This window comes from Cnephaeus nilssonii (assembly GCF_951640355.1).
Source record: "Cnephaeus nilssonii genome assembly, chromosome: 4".
Taxonomy (NCBI): Eukaryota; Metazoa; Chordata; class Mammalia; order Chiroptera; family Vespertilionidae; genus Cnephaeus; species Cnephaeus nilssonii.
The window spans coordinates 78500437-78519336 of record NC_137075.1 but is presented as its reverse complement, the minus strand read 5'-3'; the positions used below and the strand labels follow the sequence as shown (position 1 = coordinate 78519336).

General features: G+C 39.3%; 1 protein-coding gene across 1 annotated transcript in view; it reads left to right on the top strand.

The window, feature by feature from the left end:
- The window catches only part of KCNH5 (potassium voltage-gated channel subfamily H member 5), a gene marked incomplete at its 3' end in the record, with an annotated part of 258189 nt that overhangs the window by 168350 nt on the left and 70939 nt on the right, over window positions 1-18900 (top strand). The window contains exon 9 of the mRNA XM_079769588.1: window positions 16611-16863. Within this exon, the coding sequence (XP_079625714.1) occupies window positions 16611-16863 (253 nt within the window). The remainder of the gene's footprint in view (window positions 1-16610; window positions 16864-18900) is intronic.

Here is an 18900-nt window from a genome sequence, read left to right as displayed (position 1 = left end):
AATAATGGCTTATTAACTTCATAATAAATATTGTGTGATTAAAGGAAAAGGAAAAATTACTTTTAAAAGGAGGTAAAATTCTCTATGTTGAGAGCTGAGGCCTGACAGGAAGTTTGGTCATGAATTCGTAAGTAGTTAGATAGCTATTGATGCACAGGTTAGAATTTGAAGATCTGTGTCTTGTTCCAGTATTTAATAATAAATGTTGATTAAGTCCTTACTTACACTCGACAATGTTCTAGGCTCTGGGATGACAATGACGAATCAGACAATTTCTGTCACACAGGACTTGCAATCTAGCAAGACTGATGAAGTCAATTTCTGCTTCCTTTTGACCTACTGATACTGTTTTACCTACATTACATATTTTTTGTAAAAATTAATTTTCATTTTCTATTTCTTTCAAAATCTGAATGAATTCAGCCTAAGAAAAAAAAAACTTAAATTCCTGTTGAGCTGTACTTGAACCTTAGGAAAGGGAAATGTGTTTGCTATTCCACTGCAATACTAGATACCTAGTACTGTGATTTCACAAATAGGCATAAAGGTGCTGACAATCCTAGGAAAGGTATACTTTAAGTCCCTCAGGTGTTTGGCCTTTCCCAGTATGTTGCTCAGATCTCATTGATAAAACACTATAGTTTATTGTTAAAATATCTTACTTGCCCAATAAACTAGAGACTTCTGAAGGTAGTGGCTGTGTATTTGTGTGTGTGTGTCTTTATCCAAAAGACAGCATATTTCTAGCATTCATAGGTGATCAATGAATCAATGAACCAATCAGATAGTAAGCAATGATAGAACTGTTTGAGAGCACTTTGCAAACCTCTGTGAACTTAGGCAAGGAGTTATTTCCTTTTCTTTGATACTGCTGCCTCAGTTTGTTAGATTAGATAGAATTTACAAACCTACTATAAAGAAAGGATTTTTAAAAGGGACAGTAATAGTATAGTTTATTCGGTTAAAAAGCATCACCAAGGGCCAAACTCTTTGTCTAAATGAAAATTTTAATACAGTTTTGTAGTGTGCTGGGCATTTAAGATAAAGCTGGAATATTTTATAGAGAACTCTGTTATAAATTACAAGGTTGCAAATTGATTCCCCAGAGCAGAGTTTTTGGCTTTGTGCTAGAGGCTAATGCCTCAGGTCAGAGGTTTGGCTTTCAGTCTTCTTGGGAGCAGAAGGACAAACCACAGTTGTCCCTGGTGAGATTCAGCTAATCTTCCTGTCAAGCTGGCACATGTAAATCCATGGCACACAGATAGTTCTGCTATTGAGAGGCTTTCTCAAGGGTTTTTTGCTTTATGTAAAGTAACACATTGAAAGGGTGTTAATGGCACCAAATGCAGTATCCTGTTGTTACTTGATGTTCTGGGGGGTTTGGTTATTTGGAGGGCTATTATCCCTCTCAAAAGGGAGGAACAAAACTTCTAGCTTTTGCTAATGCAAATTTTAGCTTTTAAAAAATTTATTTTGAGATAATTGTACATTCACATGCAGTAGTAAGAACTAATACAGAGACTCTATATACCTTTCACCCAATTTCTCTCAGCTAGGAACTTGACATTGATAGGAATCATCAACCTTATTCAGATTTCACCAGTTTTACGCGTACACATTTCTCTTCTCTTCCTCTCTCTCTCTCTCTCTCTCTCTCTCTCTCTCTCACCATCACCACTCAAGTTATTATAGAACATTTCCATCACCAGGATCTCCTGTGTCACCATCTACTGCCAAAACCACCGCCCTTTTCACCCACCTTCCTAAATCCTGGCAACCACTAATCTCTCCTCAATCTCTTTAATTTTGTCATTTAAAAAACGTTATATAAATATAATCATGCAAAATTTTGAGATTAGCTTTTTTTATTGAGCGTAATTTCCTAGAGATTCACCCACATTATTGCCTGTAATAAGTTTGTTTCTTTTTATTGCTGAGTAGTATGCCATGACATAGATGTACTACAGTTTGTTCAACCACTTACCTGCCGAAGGAAATTTATGTTGTTTCCAGTTTGGGGCTATTACTAATAGAGCAGCTGTAAACATTCAGGTGTAGGTTTCTATGTGAACATAAATTTTCATTTCTCTGGGATAAATGCCCAAGAGCGCAATTGCCGGGTCATCTGGTAAGCACACAGTTTTGTAAGGACCTATTGTACTCCTTTTCCAGAGTGGATGTACAATTTATATATGTAGTATATGAGCAATCTAATTTCTCTACATCCTCACATCATTTAGGGTTATCACTATTTTTTATTTTAGGTGGGCAGTGATCTCATTGTGGGTTTAATTTGTAAGGGTTAATGATGTTAACATATTTTCTTGTGCTTATTTTTCATCTTGTATATTATTTTCAGTGAAACATCCTTCCATGTCTTTTGCCCATTTTCTGAATGGATATTTTTAATGTGGAGTTTTAAGAGCTCTTATATAATTTAGATCTTTGTCTTTCATTGGATATGTGATTTGCAAGTCTTTTTTTCAGTTTGTAGATTACCTTTTCATTCTCGTCAAGTTTTATAAACTTACATTTTATATTTAAATCCATGATGCATTTTTAAAAATATATATTTTTATTGATTTTAGAGAGAGGAAGGTAGAGGGAGAGAGAGAGATAGAAACATCAATGATGAGAATCATTGATAGGTTGCCTCCTGCACGACCCCTACTAGGGATTGAACCTGCAACCTGGGCATGTGCCATGACAAGGAATTGAACCATGATCTTCTGGTTCATAGGTTGACAATCAGCTGCTGAGCCATACCAGCTGGGCAAATCCATGATGCATTTTGAGTTAATTTTTGTATAAGGTGTGAGGTTTAGGTTGAAGTTGTTTTTTTGTGTGTTTTTTTCCAATGTATGTCCAATTTCTTCAGCACCCTTTGTTGAAAAGGCTATACTTCCCCAACAATACTATACAGTCTTTATTATTATAGCTACATAGTATGTCATAAGATTGGGTAGGGTGATTCCTACTAGTACTTTGTTTCTTTATCAATGGCTTAGCTACTCTAGATCTTATACCTTCTAATGTAAATTTTAGAATAAGCTTTTTGTCTATATCTATAGCAAAAATTGCTGGGATTTTGATAGAAATTGCATTAAATTCATACATTAATTTGGTGAAAATTGACATATTTACTATGGTGGTTCTTGCAATTCATTAAAATGATATATTTCTCTATTCAGTTAGGTGTTGTTTGATTACTTTCATCAGTATTTAGTAATTTTTAAGATACAGATCCTGTCTATGTTCTGTTAGATCTATACCCAAGTATTTCATTTTGTGAATTATAAATGGCATTATGTTTTAAATTTTGATTTCCATATGTTCATCATTACATTTCAGGTTTTTGAATATTTCTTTGGCCTTAGGCTCTCATCTATTGCTTTTCCTTAGAGTGAGAACTCTCACTTCCAGCAAAATTTTTATCAGCCTTCTGTCTTTGATTTGCCATGGGCAGAAACCAGGTCATATTTGCAAGATCTGGGACTCTGGTAGGGTTGCCTGCAGCATTAAGTGACATCTGAGAGTGTCTGTTAACGTGAAAATTTTACATGCTCTGTGACAGTCTTTTCTCCTATTTACAGACATTATTACTTACTCTGTTATTTATGGCTATTTTCTGGATGATGATAAGAATTGCAATGGTTTGATTTATGACTAGTGTTACTGAAATGTTTAGTTTCTCAGTTATGCTGACAGTGGTGACAAATATTAATGTAGGTAATACACAAACCAAAATTCATTTATGGCTAATTTCTCCCAAATGCTTTAAATAATGTTAACAGAGTATGCTATATCAAAAAGATGATGGTTTTGTTTCTAGGATATTTAAGCATACTAATGACCTTTAAAGGTATTTCTTAAATATATATATAAAATAAAAGGCCTGTGGCCGTAAAGCCGTAATAACCTAACGACTGGTTGCTATGACGCCCACTGGGGCCAGCGAACCCAGCCTGATTTGGGGGGTGGGGCCAGCTGGCCAACCCCGCTGTGGCCCCTTGCCCAGACCACCCCACCCCCAGCGGGAACCTCTACCCGGATCGGGGCCCCCATCAGGGCTCCCCCACCTGTGCACCAGGCTTCTATAGAAATATAAAACCCTACCCGCCACCACTCCAACCCAACCCGCCACAAGTTCCTGAAACCACAAAATTAGATCACTGGTTCAGGCTAGCAAGTGTAAAGCCTCATTCACGCGTGAGGAATTCGCACCTTTCTCCTTCCCCTTGGACTCAGAGGAGGCATGCATGGTATGGGCACGCAAATGAAAGCTCAGAAAAGTCACTCTTCTGGGGTCCTGTGGCACACACAGGCAGAGACAAACTGATCACCAAAAGCCAAGCACCAGATTCTGTCCCCTCATCCTGCAGCCTCAGCTCCAGACAGGCACTCCCCATAGCAGAATACAAGGAGAGCCTGTCTCAAATCTTTGCAGAGATGGGAATGCTCAGGAGGCCAAGATAATAGTAGAAACCTAAGGACCCAAATACTGGGGCTCATGCCCCCAGGGCCTGCTCAGCACAAGGCCAAGGGGAGCTCGGACCAAGTTCTGGTCCAATTCCTAACCCAGTTGGAATCTGCCATTCTGGGGCCACAGCGTGTGCTGGAGTGTGTAATTGTGGGGGGTGGGGGGGTGGGGGCGCTCTGGAGGCGGAGGGCTAGCCCCAAACCCTGGGCCCCAGGGGCTCTCTGCCTGCATGCCCTTCCGCCAGGCGTTCAGCCCAAGCTGTGCCAGTGAAGCCCCTTTGCTGGGGCAGGATCACAGGGGTTAGGCTCAGGGAGTGGTGGCTGGCCCACTGAGGCTGTTTGGACACATGTAATTAGCTCTAATTATCCAGGGCTTCCTGTTCACCAATACCCCAGGCCTGGGAGCTGCGCCCAGGGTGAACGTGCCCACAGAGCCACCGCTCCACTGAATGAGCCCTTTGAGCCCTCTCACCGGGCCGGGAAGCTCTATCCCAGCCCACAGCACCCTGGGTCGTGTGTCTGTCGTGCCTTGTGCATCTCTCTCCCTGTTCCTTGCTCTCTGATCCTGTTCACTCATTCCCCATGTCTCGTTGGATCTCATTGGATCTCTGCCAATGGAGAACACCCCTGCCACCCCCGCAAAGGAACACACCAGCAGAATCCACCTTGTCAATAAAAAACAACAAGTGAGAAATAGAGTGAATTAAAAAGCATGAACTTAAAAACAATCCACGTGTCTGCAAATGCATTCCCAATGGCAGCTCTTCGGCGGGGTGGCAGGGGCAGGGCGTGTTGGCCACATGTTCTGGAGTCTCAGACACAAAGTGTAGGGGGCTCAGCACCTCGCTATGGACCCCTCCCACTAGCCACCTGGGATGGTAGGGTCTGGGGAAGGGAATTAGTCTATACTCACCCTCGCGGACCCCCACCTGATTCCGTAGACCCTATCCCCTATTTGGCATCTGCTGGTCCCTCTTACTCCCCCAGTACCTTCAAACCTTCCTATGCTGACCTCAATTCTCCTTCTGCAACAGCCCTCCCCCTCCCACACACACAGATTTCACCCCCTCCCTCCCCCACCCCCAGTCTTCTACCCCATACTTCTTCCTGCCCTGTCCTGCCCACCTCCATTCTGCCCTCCTGCCCCACACCACCCAACAGCCCTGTTTCCAGGATAAATGGTTAGAACAAAGCTTTCCTTGGCCGGAAGAGACTCTCCAGGGAGCTGCATGCAGAAAGGCACTCTCAGTCCTGTACCTGCAACTGCTCTGTCCTGCCAGATGCCAAGCAGAAATTGTGGAGACAGAGGGTAGCAGAAGTAGGTTGCTGTCCTTTGAAGCCCCTCATCAGGAGGAAACTCCCCCCTCCCCCCCCGCGCCAAAAAAAAAAAAAAAAGTTTACCCTGCTGCCTCCCTTATCACTTTCAGCAACCCTCCTTTCCCCCTTTCCCTGGAAGTGGAAGGATTGGAGCACATCTATGTATATAAAAGAGTAATATACAAATCAACAGAATGGCGGAACAATCAGAACAACTGCTTAACCAGTTGCTATGAGGTGCACTCAGTTCCTCCCCCCGCCCCCCAGGAGGCTCCAATCCCTCAATGGCGAATGGGGAACCGGGGGTGGGTGGCAGCAGCTGCTGGCAGCCAGGGAAGATGGCCCTGATCACAGGCCAGGCCTAGGGACCGTACCCACGAAGAATTTCATGCACCGGGCCTCTGCTACTTAGGGCTCATGCAAATAAGAAAAGCAAGCTTATTTTTGGTCCTAAAAATGTTGAAAACATTTTAGTCACCATCACAGCATATATACGATTAAGTAAGCAATTAAATAGCAACATTCACTGTTCTGTTTTGGGGGTCTTATAAACAGCATAGATACAAACTTAAGATAGTAGACTAATTTTTTAAAAAGTTGTCTCCTTTTTTCTTACTGATTTGTAGGTGTTTTTTCTATATCTTGGATATGAGTCATTTGTAGGATATGTATTATAATTATCTTCTTTAAATATAAGGCTTTCCTTTTCATTTTCTTAACTTTAGGAATTACATTTATTTTGCATGTTACATTTTTATTTTATTTGTTATAGTCTGTATGTTGTTTCTTATATTTTACTTATGCATGACTTACTGCCATAGAAAACTCTAAGAAGCACATTTGTGCATATAAGTATTCAATTAACTATACCCTTGTCTATTCCTCTGGTCCCACAGAGCTAAGCTCCTGAGGCACTGTGCTAACAGTGAAGGGTTTAATTTACCAGAAAGCTCAGTCTAATATTACTGTCCTATTTCGACTATAAGTAATAACAGAACAGGCTTTACTCATAAGAACTTATTGATTGGGGTCTAGTCTGATAAAAGGCAGCATATTGGGAGAGTGGAAGAGCATGGTGCTCTTTGAAAGGTTTCTGATTTTATAGTGCATTTTACATTCATACACATAGATATGTATATATACATATTATATCTGTAATCTATAGATGAGTGTTAGGGTTGTGAAAAAATGTTTCAATATGATCTCAATTGATCAAATGTTGGTATTTCATTTTATCTCATTTAGTTTTTTCACTTTCTAAGTTTTCAAAATGATTGAACTTTCTAGTTATTTTCTATATGATTTTTATCTGTATATATGCACATATACTGTATAGTACATATACATATATATACATATACACATACACAAATATATTATACTATATATATATATATACTTTTTTATAATCAAATCTCAAATTATTTTTGGAATTAGTTATTAAATTCCTTGTAATTGAATTATTAATTAAATTCCTTTAATTTAATATTTAATTAAATTCCTTTAATTTAATTAGTTATTAAATTAAATAACTTAATAACTAATTAAATTATTAGTTATTAAATTAATTAAATTAACTAGTTATTTAATATTTAAGTAAATTCCTTTTAATTTAATTATTAATTAAATTCCTTTAATTTAATTAGTTATTAAATTCCCTTTTATTAAATTATAATAAATAATTAGTTATTTTTGGAATTTATTAATTAATAAATTAAATAATATAAATAAATGTAATCAATGCACATATCCTTGGCTTTATTTACTACTCTGTGACTACTTTTGACTACCTTATTTTTTAGTTGGTCTTTGTGTGTGTGTGTGTGTGTGTGTGTGTGTGTGTGTGTGTGTCCCATGGCATAAATAATTTGAAAGACAGATGATGCATATCTTTAGGAATTTTAGTTTGCTTTCCTTATTGGAAGAATAATAATTTGAGACATAAGTTTTCATAATCACAATCATTGTTGTTGCTGCATATCAGTCCATTTTGTGATTGTGCTACAATATCTTTATTTATTCTAATGTTTAAGGTTCTTTTGGTCATTTTCAGTTTGGAACTATTGTGAGTAGTGCTTCTACAAACACTTTCTTTTGTGTGGTTTGTTTCATATATAGACATTTCTGGTGGACATATACGTAGAAGTGAAATTGTTGAGTCTTAGGAGATATATATATATATATACTAGAGGCCTGGTGCATGAATTTGTGCACTGGTGGGGTCCAGCCGTCCTGCCTGATGGGGGCCATAGGGAGCGGGGTGGTCCAGGGCGAGGGGCTGCAGGTATTCTGGTTGTTCCACCGTTTGGCCAATTTACATATTATGCTTTTATTATATAGGGTAATATATATATATATATATATATATATATATATATATATATATATATGCCAAGCAACCAGAACAACAAAATGACCAGAATGACCAGTCATTATGACACACACTGCGATGGCCAACCGGCCCAATTGGGCCCCGATCAGCCCCCAACTATTCACAGCCCCTCCCCGCAGCCAGCAGGCCAACCTCCCATGTCCCCTAACCCCCACCAGCCCGGCCGCACCCCACCATGCACGAATTCGTGCACCGGGCCTCAATTCATGCATGGGGGGTTCCCTTAGCCCAGCCTGCACCCTCTCCAATTGGGGACATCCCTCTCACAATCTGGGACTGCTGGCACCTAATTGCTCACCTGCCTGCCTGCCTGATCGCCCCTAACCACTCTGCCTGCCTGCCTGATCTACCCTAACTGCCTCTGCCTGCCTGCCTGCCTGATCATCCCTAACTGCTCCCCTGCTGGCCTGGTTGCCCCCAACTTCCCTCCCCTGCTGGCCTGGTTGCCTCTGATTGCCTCTGCCTTGGCCCCCACCACCATGGCTTTGTCCAGAAGATGGCCAGTCAACCCAGTTTATTTGTATATTACCCTTTTATTAGTATAGATAGATTATATAGGATAGGATTGCTTAAATGGGGGCGGGGGAGCCTTTTTCAGCAGGGGGAGATGCTCTTGGCAGACAAAAATACATAATCCCTATATCTGAATTGATAGCCAGCCGTATGCACTATACTGCCAAACCAGTCATTAAAAAATTGAACCACTTTCTTACACCTTACACCAAACAGCTGTTGCCCTTAAAACCCCTCCTCAGCCCCCACCTTAGGTTCTGTCTTTGCAGTTCACCCAGATTAGGTTCTGATTGGTCAGTTTCTATGCCAGTTTGCGTCAAAAGCTCTGCCTCCTAGGCAGCCATTGGTTCCTCGCAGTTCACCCAGATTAGGTTCTGATTGGTCAGTTTCTATGCCAGTTAGCGTCAAAAGCTCTGCCTCCTAGGCAGCCATTGGCTCCTCATAGTTCACCCAGATTTGGTTCTGATTGGTCAGTTTCTATGCCAGTCAGCGTCTCTGGGCCTATCTCTGGGCCTGATCCACAGCCGCCATGGCAGCTGCGGATCAAGCCCTGACTCTATCTCCAGGCCTATCTCTGGGCCTGATCTGCAGCCTCTGCAGCAGCTGTGAATCAGACCTTGCCTCTGTCTCTCTCTGGGTCTTGCCAGCAGCCTCAGCAGCTGCTGATCAGGCCCCGCCTCTCTCTCTCTCTGGGCCTCGCCAGCAGCCGTGGCGGCTGCAGATAAGGCTCTGCCTCTCTCTCCATGCCTCTCTCTGGCCCTGATTCGCAGGCGCGGTGCAGCGGCAAGGTCGTTAGGCCTCCGGCCTGGCCCCATGCCGGAGACTAATGACCTCGCTGCGCCCGCCCACTGGTCGCCAGCATTGCTGTGATAGGAGCCTGTGGGCTGCGGGGAAGGGACTGAGAGGTGTTCCATGCACTTCCTGGTGACTGGTCGTCCATCTGATCGTTTAGGTCATGGTGGCCCCTGGCCTTTTATAATGTAGATATATATACTAGAGGCCTGGTCACGAATTTGTGCATGTGTGGGGTCCCTCAGCCTGACTAGTGATCGAGGCCTATGGGGGAGGGGGCGCCCAGGTAGGGGGTTGGGGAGAGGGGCCACGGGAGGTTGACCAGCCAGGGGTGGGGCCCTGGGAGGTGGCTGGCTGGGGGGAGTGGCCGGCCAGGGGGAGAGTCCATAGGAGGTTGGCTATGGGAGCTCACTTACCACCAGGGGTCAGCTCCTGCATTGAGTGTCTGCCCCCTGGTGGTCAGTGTGTGTCATAGCAACTGGTCAACCAGTTGTTCTGGTCATTCTGGTCGTTCGGTCATAATGGTTGCTTAGGCTTTTATGTATATAGATATATTTAACTTTTGTCAATATAGCTAAGTAAGAGAAGTACCAATTCACTTCCACCCACAGTGTATGTGAGGAACTCATTCTTTTAAAGGAGCTGGGAACCTCATTTGTCTTAGGTGACTGTAAAAAGATCATGGCTGATTATTTCCAATATTATTTCCACTCTGGATAATTAATCAAATATATTTTAAAATATATTTCTAATTTTAGAAAATATTTTCTATACATTGAAAAGTATTGTTATTTAGTCAAATACATGCATATTAAAAAGCACAGACATAAGATTAAGAATGGAGAACAATAGAAAGTCTAAATGTCATCAGAGCCCTCACTTTGGAGTTAGTGGCCCCAAACATCTGCAGCTTTATTTAACAAGTTAAAAAATGGTGACAATTTTTTTTCATTAGTCACACTACTGCAAAACCAGGACCATGAAAAACTTGATAGAATTGGTTCTCTATAATTTTAAACAAAAAACTTAAGCCTCACTTTTTTTACACGAAGTCTGTTCACAGGAAATTTATCTCTAAAGTGAAACACATGAATTTTAATCTATAATCTCTCACTGGTCTAAATATGACCTTTCAGTTTTAAATAAAGGACATTAATGTGCTTTGGTTTTATTTCATTACATTGTTCCTGAGTTAATTCCTTGGAGGTTTTCATAACCCCAGAAGTTGGCAGACTTATATCCAGACAGCTGGCTCTCCCTTGGTGCACATGGCTGCATGGTTAAAGCTTTTTTTTTTAATTTTTTTTTTTAAATAAGGTGAGCTTTCTTTTCTTCCCATAAAATGAATGAGAATTGAATGCCTGTAGAGAACTTTAATTCATTTGTTGGTAGTCTTTGAGTACTTCATTCCCAGGAAGGATTGTAAAAATGTTTGATGTTTAAATGTCACTTGCCTGACTCTTCCCATGGATTTTTACTAACTTAATACTAACTCATTGGATTGGTGAGGAGAGATTAACTATAGTGCATAACTTAATTGCATCAAAAGAAGCAATAATTTTGAAGAATGTCAGTGGCACTTGCATTGCCTAGCAAAATGTTGCTAATGTATATTCCTTTGTTCTAAGAAAGAAAACAGGGGAATCTTCTTCACTTATTATCAATTACTAAAAATAGCTGACACTTTATTATTCCTGATTATATATATAATCAATACAATAATTTACTTTAGAGCAATAATGGACCTCAAGAGGGAGCCTTGTTTAGTTGACTACTTTCAGGCACTTAAAGTAAAATTATCCCCATCAGCCCCATTTTCACATTAGGAATTGGTTATAGGTTGATTAAAACTGACCAATCTGTGGTCATTGAACTAGGGCACAGTGGTAGGAGACTACCTCCAGTAAGACTAAAGCTCTCCAGCCCTCTATGTCATTACACTATATAAATCTACGTCTCTTTCACATAAAATTGCCTTTTCTCCTTCAAATGCAAAAGGGAGATTTTGTGAGGATTATTAAAAATACTAAGATACTTTCATACACAACTGGTATGAGTATAATTTGGTACGCCTGTTCTGAAAGGCAATTTGTCAAGAGACTTTAAATGATTTTATATTTTACCCATTAATTTTACTTCTAAAAAATCTATCCTTAAACAATTAGTTAACAGTATAGGTTATTTATCACAACTTGATTTATGAAAGGGAAAACTCAAAATCTTAATATCCAATTATAATGCAGTGGTTAAATTAACTGTGTTCAATTATATAATGGACTATTATGCAGTGATTCTAATTATGTTTTTAAGTCACTAGTTCATGTCATGGGAAATGATTTAATATGATACTGGGTGATTATGGCAGGAAATCAATCTTTAGAGATTCAAATTTTATGAAAACGGTATATAAATATGTATAAATAATGGAGAAATTTTATTTTCTTCTTTATGATTTTTTATTTCCTGTATGGAGTATAATAATTGTTAAAATACATTTTTAAGTATATTTAAAGAATGAATAAGAGAGGGGAAAGCCTCTTCTTTTGACTTTCTCCAGACAAACAATTTCTAGAGGATATTGATTAAACTCTTTGGCCTCTAATTAAAGTAATTGTGCTCCGTCTTCTTCTAAGCTTTTTTACAATTACTAATACCATAATGGATGAAAGTGATGGGGGAAAGGAGTTAAGGAGAGTGAGATTCACCAAATGTTCACTCTAAACTAGTATCTAGCTTAGGTCCTTTTCATAAATATACTAAAACTCATATTTCTAATAAGATGACTCCCTTTTGGCAAATAGTAATGGCATAAATAAATAATTTGTCAATGAATATTTATGTCTTTACTGACGCTCTAAAACATATAATACATTTATTGGAGCTAAAATTAAAGTGTTTAGAAATGAAAACAAATTTGCAAAGAAACCTAGGCAGTTCTGTGGTGGTGGTGACATTAGTGATTTCCTAATAAGTAAACTTATTTTGATTAATTAGACTCTAAATGATTTTCAGAAATCACCATTTATATTTTTGTACTATTTAAAGAACCAGAAAACATCAGAAAGTGCCAGATGTTCTATTTTATTCCTGGTTGAGCTTCATTGAGGAGCATGGCTTAAGAGTGAGAAGTCAAGAGTTTTGGGTTTTGCTGGTAATTTATTGAGAGGCCTCGAGCAAATCTCATAACCTTTATGCTATACATTTGCTTCATTTGTAAAATGGGGCATTAGAATAGGAACAGTGATTTTTTTTAAAGCTTTTCCTGACTGGAAGCTCCTGCAAGGCAGGCACTATGAAGTTTTTGCTTTTGGATCTGGGTGGCCTGCATAGTAGCCAGCATGTAACTAACACATGACTAGCACTTGATAGCTATGAGTTAAATGAATGACTGAATGTGCCCCTGTGGAGCCCTGCCTGGGAGTCTACCTTCCCATCAGGGCTTCACCCAGCATAATTCTGCTTGTGTCTGCTTTATCTATTGGGCATAAAGAATATTTCATTATAAAAACCAAAGAATGACTTTACTGTTGAAAGTAAAAATATGAAATCCTTAGGCTGAAATCCTTTCAACTCTGATAATTCAATGTTATTATTGTGTGCTATTATTTAAAAAAAAAATGCAGATCATAACACTCTTACTCTCATTTTCCCTTTCTATGCATTACCAAATTCTGTGATAGAGCTGTTTCTAAATTGAACTTATGGCAAAGAGAGGGATGATCTGTGCTTTGTGGATGAATCAAAGGTGACTAGGCAGAGAAGGGGATGATGGGATATGATAGGCAGAAGGAACAGCATGTAGGAAGGCAGTCATGAGAGAGTATGTCAGGTTCAGAGAGCGAGAAATACTGTGTGACTGAATGCAGGGTTGGAGCAGGGTAGTAAGAGATGTGGCTGAAGGAGGCTCCCATCATAAAGAGCCTTACGTGCTTGGTTAGGACTTTGGCTTTACCTGGGGAAGCAGGCCATTGGGTATTTTAAGAGAGCAAGGTAAAATGATCATTTTGTGTTATACTAAGTGTTCTCTAGTTGCAGTGTTGAGGTTAGATTTTTGGAGCCAGAAGGATGTCTGTTAAGATACCTCTTGATCTTAGGTTTAATGGGACTGGTATCATAAATAATTTCAAAGGAGTTTTCTTTTCCCGACCATGTCATTCTCTCCCTCCCTCCCCAGGAATTTATTTACAGAATTCTAAAAAATGATTCCTTAAATGCATGCAGCCATAGCTCTTCCAAAGAGAAAACTTATTGTCTTAATTAAGAATCAACTTTAATTTATAAGTATCTTGACATGAAGAGGGGATAAATAATCAACACTAGAGACAAATAAAAGTCACTTTAACTTAAATATTTTCTACTGAAATGTAATTTCATTTGTTTATAACTATGATATACCCATTAGGTTAACTTACAAGAGATTGGATATGACATTCAAGGCCGAGTGCATTGAATTGGGATTAATGGGCCAGGTCTTAGTGTCATCTTGAATGATAATTTTATCACTTAAAACTAAATTTTTACTACCTAAGACATTTAGTAGTGCCTTCATTTATAGAAAAATAATACTATACTCATATTTGGATGGCAGACACACCATGTAAGGCACATATGATATCTAGGTATGGAACAGGGCTGGGTGTGGCTCTGGTCTATTTTAACACAAAGTTTTAACTTGTCGGTTTATGACATCTGGACTTTAGTATATACCACCAATCAAAATGATAAATCAGTGTCATAAATGAAGTAAAACATAAAGGAAAGATCCACTTAAATTAATAAAAATCCTCTTCTGATATGCCACTAAACAGAGAATGTTGCTAACATTGGAAGATTTCATTTGCAGCATGAATCCTGAAAGAATTAAAATAACATAAAATGACTATTACCAAAATGAATCTAAGACAATGAAAATTCTGCCAAGTAAATGGAATAGAAGAACAATTCATTTTTTCCATTAAGCTATTCAGTGTAATGTTAATGTGTGTGTACTTTAAAATTATTTTTACTTTTTTGTTTTCCGAGCATTCATTCTATTTTCAACTTGAGAAAAATATTAACATTTGCTAGTGCTTGAAATAACTTTTAGATTCATGCTGAAATATTTTCTTAATTGTGCCTAAATCTCATCAAACAGTCAAGATACATAATTTAGAGAGAGGTAGAAAAGGAAAAATAGCAAATTGCTTTTGTAGGGAGCTAAAGTGACAATAAACTTTGTAGGAATACTCATTTTCAATAGGGTTAATAAAAAATATCATTTCTTTAGCCCTCGCCATGTGCAAGGCTACACTGGGCTAAGCTTAAGCCCTTCCATTTAAATCCTGTAATGAGTCTATGAAATAAACACTACCAACCCATTTCACAGATGAAGTTTAGAGACATTAAATACCTTAGGTTACAGAGGTGATAAGTGATAGATTTGCATCCATACCTATCCTCTGGAGCCCAATCTTTTATGCTACCTCTAAGTCATAAGTAATGACTTCTAAGCAGCACATGTCCCATGTCACCTGACCATGCCCTGTCATTTTTTCTTATTGTGTTATAATTGTCTCTTTACATACCTAACTCCCCCTATTACATGGTTATCTACTCCAAGGCAAATACAGTGTCATATTTATCCTTCTAGTTACGGGGACTTAATGCAGTGGTGTACCCCATAGTACCCATTGAATGAATAATGCTGTCAGAAGTCACTAAACATTAATATATTAAATAAAATATTACATTATTCCGAAAAGCAACTGATGTGGAAAGGAAGTGCCAATTGCTTCTGAAGCTCTGTTAGGCATTCCTTTCCCTAAAGATGAGATTTCTTCAGAAAGCTAGGTGGGCTGAATTGCTGTTACCTATAGGAATTCAAGGGAGTATGAAAAACCCCACAGATATACTATATATGTAAAATGATACATACAGTTTTAGGAATGGTTAAGGGAAGGGATACTGAAAGCATAATTTAATTAAAGTCTTGACATTTATGATGGGCTTTTCTACACAGGGAAGCAACCAACTTTTCATTGATATTGAGCTCCAAATAAAAGGAATAATCAGGGGATTATTTTAACCTTCGGTAATTTTTGAAGGTTAAAATGCAATTAGTGGAGGAAAGAAAACTATTTTATATTAAAACATTACTCAGTGTAACTTAATGGGGGTGGGTGGGAATCAGCTTAAACTTCAGCTTGAGGGATTGAAAGCCTAGAGTATAAAGAATGGTTTACCTAGGGGATTGGGAGAAGGTTCTAAGCGAGCTTGCACATGTGTCTTTAAATTGGGTAGTACTGACTTCTGTAACCGCATCTTGCTGGATGATGCCCTGATTAAATATGATGATAATGTCTATTTTAGTCTGGGGCTTTAATTGCCCTGTCTGAAAGCTGTCGGCAATAAAAGCTCCCTAACCCTGGCTCTTCTAAGGGATGCCTAGAGCTTGAATCCTGCTGCTGTCCTCAGCAGTCTTTAGGAGTCAAAGGCCAGAATGCAAGGGCTGCCAGCAAGATGATGTGCCCTCTTTGCCGGCATTGACATTTGCAATTGCCCAAGCCCTACAGAAGGCTGGTGGATACACTTTTCACTTCCTGGGCATAAATTCATCTGCAAAATAAAAAAATGTGAGTGGAAAAATACACATTAAAAGTGGAGTTATAGCAGCCAGTGACAGCATGTGAAGTCACAAGGGTGCTTTTGTTGATTTTGTTTTCTTACAACTGGTTTCTATAAATCCACCTCTGATGTAGAATAAAGTACATTATCCTGAATTTTAAGTTAGTTATAAAAAAATTCTGAAATGGAGACTAGACTAAAATGAATGTTAACGCCCTATTTTAGTTGGCCCTTGGGTGAAGTTATATTATGTTTTTTCCGAGACTCTGCCTGACCACCTCCAGTCTCTTCTTTCTACGCTTCACTACGTGGTACTGTATTGCAAGAGTCCGTTGCTCATCAGCCCATCTCACTGGATTATTATTTGGTTCTTGAGAGCAGAGCTGTGTCTTTGAACTCTTCCTTCCCAGTACCAAGTACAGTGTGTCAGACTTTGTCATTAGTCAATGACATTTTTTTCTGAAATAGCCCCTTTCTCATTTCTTCTCACTTATCCCTCTTTCCCTTTCTTCAGGTTCTCTCCATCTGCCCGAAGGACATGAGAGCTGATATCTGTGTTCACCTAAACCGGAAGGTGTTCAATGAACACCCTGCCTTTCGGTTGGCCAGCGATGGGTGCCTGCGCGCCTTGGCGGTGGAATTCCAGACGATTCACTGCGCGCCCGGGGACCTCATCTACCACGCCGGGGAAAGCGTGGATGCCCTCTGCTTTGTGGTCTCAGGATCCCTGGAAGTCATCCAGGATGATGAGGTGGTGGCTATTTTAGGTACTGTGAACTTTCTTAATGTAGTAGCAAATGCGTAACAGTTTTAGAGAGTTTGCTTCTCAGGTTTCTTAAGAGAAATTCCCTTTGCTTGCTGACTTTGGAAACTGGGTCACTGATCAAATGATAAATTTTCTTGAAAACTAGTAATTAATGCTGCTTCAGCAAGGAACGTAAGTATTGGTCGCAGCCTAATGGGCTGCATGAGGGTTGGACTACACTTTCTTTGGCAACAATGGGATAGTGCCTTTTAGACTAGAGCCTAACGTGGCTGTACCTCCATGTTGGTAAGTGTGAAAATGGCTTGTGGAATGACTGTCAGGTTAGTAATCTAGAAGGTTGGTCTCAGAGGGACAATAGAACCTTTCTAATTCAACATTTTCCTTTAAAGATGAGCAAAGTGTGGCCCAAAAATGTTTGGTGACGGGCCCACCTGGTACATGAGAGAGGGCTCAAGTACAGATCATCTTACTCTACATCTTTTTACCTCATCACAGCGGACCTAAGTAGTGAGCTGAAAGTGATGAGGGAATAAATGAATTTGACCCACTATCTTGGAGTAATCACAATGCAAGTAGATTTAGGCTTTTAAAACTGGTTCTGTCCATTCACAAACCAGGAAAATTATTCGGCTAATAATAAAGTCATTCAAAAATTCAGAGTCCTAGTAATTAGTTGTACTAACAAAAAAGGCAGTGGCAGTACATGTAAATGACAAAACATTTTTAAAAAAATTACATGTTTGGGGACAGTGTAATATATGTATTGGTGGAACAAATGCTAAATGATATTTTAGATTATTTTTTTGCTCCAATATCAGCAGCAAGTTCATGAAGCCCACATAGCTATAAAAGGAAGCAATAATAAAGTCAGAGGAGAATCATTTCTGGCTTTTTCCTCAAGTAAAATAAGTTAGAATTGCAGGATGTCAACTCCATTTTGATCACATTTTTCCTGGCTTGTGTCTCATGAAAAATGAGCTCAATTTTAAACTATTGGATTTTTTTTAGCTTCCGAGGTCAACCTACCATAGCTTGAAAGCCACTTATTCTCGTTAATACAAGATTGACTGATGTATTTTAGCAACTGCAAAAGCAAAACCCAGCACAGAAATGAGGAACTGATCTCAAAAAGCCCAATTACCTGGCAGAGACAGAACTGAGCACTGAGAAACAGCAAACCCCTCCCAGGAAAACAGGACCTGGTAACTTTGTAAGGGTTAGAGGCAATGGTGCAGAGTTGCAAACGACTGAACACTGTTGTTTATAAACACTTTTCTTAACTGTTTAGTCAGCACTGTGCGTGTTTAATGCTACTGAGTGCTTGTTCTGTTCTGTTTCCTGGAGTATAAAGGAGTTGTATGTAATCTTTCATAGCAAGTGCACATTTTGTCAGAACGATTCTTTGTGGTAAAATGAAGCATATCCATACTACAGCCATTCTTGTTTGCTTAAAGAAGAGGCTAAGACACAAGCCCCAAACAGCTGTATTTTCTTTTCCTGCACGTTCCTGCCAATGGCGGGTGGGAGAACAGACATCCAATATATTATACTGAGGACCGTTGCGATAAATGGCCTCAGCTGTGTGCTCATGCCATTTGCGTTGCCTATATTCTTCATTGGTAACTTTTTTTCGAAAAGGAGGCATGGAGAAAGCCCTGAGTTCAGTGCTGGGTCTGCTAAGCTGCAATCATTTGCTCAGTGAGACAGACAGAATGCATTTTCTTTTCGTTTTAAAATAAAATGGTAGCTGGTTTTGCCTAGTGACACAGTCAAAATGAACACAGGGCCTCTGGGTATTGGGCCAGTCTCATCATATATCTGTCACATTTTATTTCCTCGAGTGTGTGCTTTTTTTAGTTTATCCTCCTCAAAAGTCTTGGGATTCAGAGACTTTTCATCTTTGGGCTTAATGAGTAAAATTATATGTACACATCGTTGGCAACCTTTCATTTGCTTTTTCATTGGGCCTCTAACAAGGATTAGTTCAGCCAAAAAGCACTCAGAAGGTTTTTGTTTTAAAAAAATGTTTTGAGTCGGA